Here is a 7,104-nt window from a genome sequence, read left to right as displayed (position 1 = left end):
AATTTACCCTGCATACGTGTATTGACACAGCCAATTATTTTTGGGCTGACACAGCTGAAATCAACATAAAATGGCTGCTCAGATTTGGGTTAGATTTGGTCCATGATACAGAGCTGGCAGGCAGTAAATGCTTGGGGCATCAGTTTACTTATACAGCCTAGAGAGAGAGGGAGGGAGACCGAGAGAGAAAAACAAAAAAACACTGTAGTGATGGAGTGCAAATTGTAGAACGTGTTAACTGAGCCACACTCAGACCACTCCATGCTACAAAAGACAAAAATAACTTGATGGGCCTATGACTGATTCTCACCAATATGTCAAACAAAACCATTTATGAAGATGTGTAAATAAATATCTGTAGCCACCAATTAATTTGGCCTAATGGTATGCCTAATTGATCTTCTGTGTTTCTGTATGAGCTGTTCCACACACAGATTTAGACACATTTTATACAGAAATCATTAATGTAGCAGTTGACTTTTTTACTTACTTTTTACTTCTTTTTTTTTTTTTTTTTTTTTTTTTTTTTTTTTTACAGATGAACAACCTTAGCTCAAGAAATGGTCAGTTTACCTTACCTATTGATAAATACTTTAACAATAACCAAAGTATTCAATCCAACCAAATGTCATCAGTGTTAACAGAGACATTCATTTTATGAGATTTTGTGAACAACTCTTGAAGAATCCACAATTTATGCGTATCAGAAAGAAAAACCCCACTGGAGGTTTTAAGTGTGTTCTTGACTGACTAAAAACCATTTAAATATTTAATAAAGATAAAAACAGCCAGGATCTTTTTGAAGGATCCAAGTCTTTTTTTAATTCTAACACATTTGTAAGACCACTGACTCACGTCTCAATTGATACTGAGCAACTACTAGCAAAAAATGTACCTGTGATATGTCAGACAGGAAACAAAATCTGCCATGATTTTGTGGTTTTGAATGATGTATACCAGCGTAACAAATGATCTGCAGAGTTTCATGCCTCTGCGTACTCGGATGTGCAGGCTGTCAGTGTGCGGTACTGCCTGTCTCTCTGGATGGTGTGTGAGGCTGCCGTGTGTGTGTGGCCTGTCTGTGGCATGGATCACTATGTGACTATTAGAGATGAGCTGTCTCATCATGGCACCGCCATAATGATGGGGTACAACATGTTAGCGGCATCATCCACCAACACCAGCTATTTTGCTTTCATCATTTATTTGCGAGTTTGCATAATTTGAAAGATACAAAGTGTCCAAATATATAATTACCCAGACTGTATAAATGACCGGCAGGCCAGACACTGCATGCTTTCTTAATTATGCTAAAAGGGAAACTTAGCATTCCTGTCACCGTTCTGAGGAATGATTGTCAACATTTTCAGTATAACTAAATTTTCATTAACTACTAAAATACTGGCAAATAGTTTTTTTAAATAATACAAAAAACCCTTTGTGGTAGAGTGTGAGTGAGTTTTAGTCTTGTAGAAAACAAGAAAACAATAATTTGGGACAACAAACTAAATTACTTGCCAAATTCTGGTAATCAGGAACAAACACAAAACCGGACAGTTTCTTTGCTGTGAGCAATAACTTCCTAGAGTCTATGTTGGTTGCCTTTGTAATGGTTCCTGTCTTAAAAATAGTATGCATTTACTCATCTGAAAACAGCAGAAACTTGTTTTTACATAAAAAAAACAAGATACTGTTAATTAATGAGGTGGGCGGAGGTGGAATTGAGTCAGGCTAGCTTTGTATTGACTATCCTGATTAGAGCTTGGAACTCGCAGCAAGTAGGCGAATGAGCATATTTCCCAAGATGTGACTATTCCTTTAAAACTGAAAAGAATTCTGCAATGCAACGACATCATTTAAATCTGTTTTCAACACAAACAACTTTTTACAGTACTGATTTTTCTAGAGTCTCGTGCAGCAATCTGCCAAATTTCTTTTTCTTTTCCCATTTGATATTTATTTTACCAGGCAAGTCAATTGAGAACAGATTCTTGAGAGCACTTGACAGATTTATAATTTGTTGAAAGAAATGACTTATAATCAGTTTTTTGCAGTATACAAACCTTTTACACAACCAACGTCACAATACAATGCAAGCATTGTAGGGAGATGTGTTCTATGAAAGAAAAAAACTATTCATCATTGCCAGTGTCTCTGATTCTGATAAGCAATCCACTATCAAACCTACCAGCTACTTCTTTGTATGTTGTGTGGCATGTTTGACTGTTGGGTATGTAGTTCTGGACCACAGTAACCCACTCTGACCTGAGAATGGACACATTGTGCCGCGAGTGGACGGGGTCTCTGACCTCAGAGCAGCCTGCGTCCAGAACAACACTGGCTCTTTGTTACCAGTGACAAAGACGATCCCTGACATCACTCACACTGCAGCACCACTAAGAGTCATCCCACGAGCAGACAAGACGGCAGAACTGCCAACATTGATTCAGGGAAATAATCAAGATTTGCCATCTGGAACAGTTCAACGTGTTAGGGTTAGGGCTAACCTATTTCGAAAAGTTGATAAAACTGACCGTAAAATAATATTTTGACAAAGGGACAAAGAGACATGTATAAAAGTCAGACAATAACTCTGATTTTATTAACAGTTCATTAGTGTTTACTTACTAAATCAATAGAAAAAATTGTTAAATTAAGTGCTTCATCTGTTCAGTAAAATAAACACATAATATCAACAGTTAAAAATGTAGGTTTGCATATCTTTGTACAGATAGTGTACAAATGCTCCCTGCCATTATCAAAGGTATGTACCCCACATCTACTATGCTGTAGTAGATAAGGCAGATAATACGAGCAACATAGAACACAGAAACCCGTTTCTAGTGTTTTTTTAAAACAAAATGTCAGTCAGTCTTGTGGTCAAAGGATGATTTGATAACCAAGGCTAAATCTGCTAAGTGCCTCCACACAGACTGTGAAGTGCAATACAAGCTTAATACGCATTAATACAAAAGCACAGGAGGCAAATAAACAGGTGAGGGGGTGTTAAAATGGCCAGCTCGTTGGTGCAGCCAGGTGTATCAAGAATGCACCTGTTTGGCCAGATCTGGACAAAACCGCTGTTGTATATGCATCAATTATTTGAAAAACTCGCTCAATTAAAAGCAATTTTACATCTTCAAACACTTGAGATCAGACAGTTTATTCGTCCCAGATCTGTCACTGGCATGGCTGTATTGGTGATTTAGGCACAGTGTCCGGTCCATCAGAGGCACGGGAGAGCAACATTTAACCTCCGCTCCACAGCAAACTTTCAAATTTGGGAGGCTGCAGTAGCAACTGACAAAATGAGAAGCTAACAATATGAGAAAAACTATGGTTTAGCAGAAAAATTGGCACATAATGTTCCATGTTATGTTCTGACTCACACTGCATGCTTTGTCATAACTCACTTCTAATTTGACATATTTTAATGTCTCAAAAGATCCAATTCTGTTGCTCCATTATCCAGCTGTGACTTTTATCAGTTGCTACACTGTTGCAAAGGGACACTTAGTAGTCAGAGGAGCAGCTCCTCCGCTACTATCCTTGCCAAACAACCACAATACAGCAGCACTGCCCATCTAAAGCTGTGTCATACACAAACCAAACGGTGCTTGGTGAAACAAGACAATGTTCCTTCTGGAAACAATCAAACAGACATTTAAAGCACAGGTGTCCACTTCAATGGATGGTTAGGTTGCAGTGACAATAGCAGGGACTCTGATGGTGCTCGAGGGTGCCTGGCTTTCATTCTCAATCTGATAGGACACGTCAGGCTGAGCCGCGGCCACCTCTGGCTGGTCTGCCATGGTGATCGGTTCATCCACATCTTCCTGAGACCGTAGCTGGTCAAAGGATCGTTCTGCTTCTTCTGACAGGCAGTTTTCCTCTTTCTCTTCCTCCCTCTGTCACACATACACCGGAGGGAATTACATAAGCTGAGGGAACCAAATACACAATCACAATAACTACACAACCTCAGTGAAACATACCTCTTTCTTCATCCTGTAGTATTCATCTATAGCGTACTGATATTTGGCGGATGTTATCCCGAACAGGGAGGCCATCCTCTCCCCAAGGTAGTCACAGGCTGGAAAAGAATAAGGAGCAATTCAATCCTGAGATAATAAAATACAAATCTGCATTAATTCTCCCCAACAAATGAGTCTGAGCGTTGATGTTAAACTACAAAACGTGTGTAAAAATGTTCATAAACTAGGGGTCTGTATCACAAAGCAAATTCAACTTAGGTCTGGCTGTTTCTGAGCTAACTGGCATCCCCTGAGGCTAACAGTGGTGATCCTGGATAACACGCACCACGGCGCTGGTTATGAACTGGCTCAGTTAACTCTGAGTGGATCTCTCATTTACAAGCCAATCACATGCAACGTCATCCGAGCCATGAGCGGAGAACTTCATATCAAACGGGATGAAACGGTGATGATACTCGTGGGGAATCACGATCAAACCATTAAAAATTAGGTTAGGGCTATAACAAATTGCGGGACCTCTTATATAGGGGTGGCGATGGTTCAGTGGATCAGTGAGCCACCCAGGTTCGATTCCCACTGTGACTAGTTGCCCCAGAGGTGTGCGACTTCTGACTTATATAAATCAAAAGCAAACATAGGCTAGGGTCGGCGCAGGAGAATGGAAAATAAAGTGAGAACACATTTATTTTACATAGCGACATTTTGTTTAGTTTTTTTAATCTCACGATGAGTAAACTAACATGAATATGTGACACACTTAAAAATCAAGTAATGGTCTTTCATCAGAGAGGAAAATACTGAGGTAAATAGCCTTGACTAAAATGTTGCATTTATAACATGCTGAGCTGTTTATCAGTGTACACAAAAGTGTGTGCAATTGGCAGCCTTTTTATTTTGTTTGTGGACTAGCTGAAAATACCCCTTGACTCTGAGTCATGGGTATTATTCATCATTATTGTTATTTGTCTGTGTTTCTGTCATTGCAATTCCCTGTGTATGCCTGTCTGCACTAATGTGTTCAATTAATATGCAGCTATAAACACCATTCTTAAGACTGTTAGTGTGTTAAACTACAATCTCTGTTTGTTAGAAGCCCTGTTTTAAAACCAGTGTAGACACTTGATTATGTAAAAAAAATGTATATCTTGCGGTAAAATGATTCTCCTGGTTCATAAAACGCCTTTACAGCTCTATTGTAAACTCAATCATCTTGTCCATGTTGGGATCCTGTAGGAATGGCGACTTGATACACTGAGCTGATTGGTCAGTATTGCTGTTGAAGAGTTTAGATCTGATCCTCTGTGCAGCATAACCATTATACCAGAAAACTCAAACACAGATCATCTTGCTTCATGATGCAGGCCCCAAGGGCCCTCAGGTTGTAGATGATGACGAACAAACCTGAGATGGTGGACGTGGCAGCTCTCCACATGTGAAACCAGAAGTATGGACCCCAGGTCAACTTTGACTGAAACACACAAAGGCACAGTCAAGAGGACATTTTTGTGTAATGGACAGGCTCCTTATTTGAATATTTTGCAGAAAACACACAGTCCTTGTCTCTCTCACACAAACTGCCTTCCCCCCATCATTTCCCTTGTCCTCGTTTAGCTTCTTCTACCCACACGCACAAATTCCCCCGTCCCTTCACCGTTCCTCACCCTCACCGCATCGACTGGGGAGGACAGCAGGTCTTTCCTCTCTGGCTCCTTTTCCTCTCCCTCCTCCTCGTCCGTGCTGTACTCCTCCATGGTCTCCCCGCTGGAGAAATGGATAATCCTGCGAGGAACCTTCTCCCTCTGCTGCTGTTCCTCTCTCTTGTCCAGCTCCCCCAGCTCCACACTCTCAAAGTCTTTACCGGGGTGAGGGCTCTGACTCTGGGAAGACACCACAAAAAAAAAAAGATAGACAGCATGCCTTATTATGGGGCTGTGAAATTTCTAAATGAGAGAAATCAAGGTGGGATAAAACGGTTTTTCAAGGCTTGGCATGACAGTGTTCCCAATCCTAGTGTAATATCATTACTAACCGCACAGACATTATTAGCCACGGTGTGTAAACAAAACGCTAACGAGAAAATGTGGTGACTGTTAAAGAGAAAGCTGTTTACCGACCTGCTCCACATCCATGGTCTGTCCTATCGACACATTAACGTTAGTGAGATACAGTGATATATCGGCCATTGTCGCCGTCTTCTTTGTACCTCTGGATGCTGCGTCTACAACGACGCCTCTCCTCCGCACCGCCAGACCCGGAAGTGCCGTGTATCCCCCCCCCGTACGTAACGTACTCGTTTTGTTGTAGGCTATTTCAAACCATAATTTTTAATGAGTACGTTTCACGTACACAAAACGAGTCTTTTTGTTGTTTCAAAAATATCCCAAATATATTGCTAATGTTGTTAATTATGGGTTTATATTTGGAGCATAAACCATAAGAAAAGTCCACCTTGTCATGGACATATTACATTACTGGGAAATACATTTTTATTGCATTATTAAGATGCAAATTATATTTTCTGAAAGGTATGATGTCCTTTAAACAGGGTAATTTGTTTTCTTTCAAATTAAAACAATACTCAAAATAATTTTAAATGTTTTTAAAGAAACTCATACAATTTGCACATTTTTTGTTATCTGGAGAAAACTGTGATATTGTGATATTTGCATGCAGTTTTTTATTTAGCCTATCTCCAATTTAGCTATTACAGTTTTTCTCACTCGCTTTGATACATTTCTCGAATCATCCCTAACATTTGCAAAACATTAAGTGCATTTCTCGAAACAGATCGAACAAACAGCACAACACAGTGGATTACCTGCAAAAGCCCATAACTTTCTCAAAATCCTTCTATCTCTAGTCTAGCTCTCAAAAGCAAATCTTTATGTCATTGAACATGTCATTGCATCGGAAGTCCTTGTGTCCTTGTTTACGAACAAGATAGTCAAAATCATGTCAAAAGTCATGTCAAAAGTCATGTTATCGATATAACAGTGTATTCTGTACGTTTTTTCTGATGTAAACTATGGCTAATGTTTTGATGACAATGATTGAAAATGCACAGAGTTACACTTTTTCAATTAGTCAGATCAATTTCAACAGTATAAAG

General features: G+C 39.7%; 1 protein-coding gene across 2 annotated transcripts; it reads right to left on the bottom strand.

Annotated features, from left to right (window-relative positions):
- Positions 1-2,574: 2,574 nt before the first annotated feature.
- zgc:153383 (uncharacterized protein LOC751751 homolog) lies at positions 2,575-6,252 on the bottom strand. 2 transcript variants are annotated; one of them, XM_038727749.1, is made up of 5 exons: positions 6,110-6,252; positions 5,657-5,872; positions 5,397-5,463; positions 3,996-4,093; positions 2,575-3,908 (listed from the first exon to the last, which is right to left on the bottom strand). In XM_038727749.1, the coding sequence occupies exons 1-5, from the start codon at positions 6,176-6,178 to the stop codon at positions 3,696-3,698; spliced, it is 663 nt and encodes a 220-aa protein (XP_038583677.1). In that variant the 5' UTR covers positions 6,179-6,252; the 3' UTR covers positions 2,575-3,695. The 2 variants fall into 2 exon arrangements, with proteins under 2 accessions (XP_038583677.1, XP_038583678.1); XM_038727750.1 differs by having other exon boundaries at positions 5,663-5,872.
- Between the last annotated feature and the right edge of the window lie 852 nt (positions 6,253-7,104).

The sequence above is a fragment of the Micropterus salmoides genome, unplaced genomic scaffold, assembly GCF_014851395.1.
Source record: "Micropterus salmoides isolate LMB-PRFRI ecotype aquatic unplaced genomic scaffold, ASM1485139v1 Ms_hic_scaffold_18, whole genome shotgun sequence".
Taxonomy (NCBI): domain Eukaryota; kingdom Metazoa; phylum Chordata; class Actinopteri; order Centrarchiformes; family Centrarchidae; genus Micropterus; species Micropterus salmoides.
This window is presented reverse-complemented; position numbering and strand designations above follow the sequence as displayed.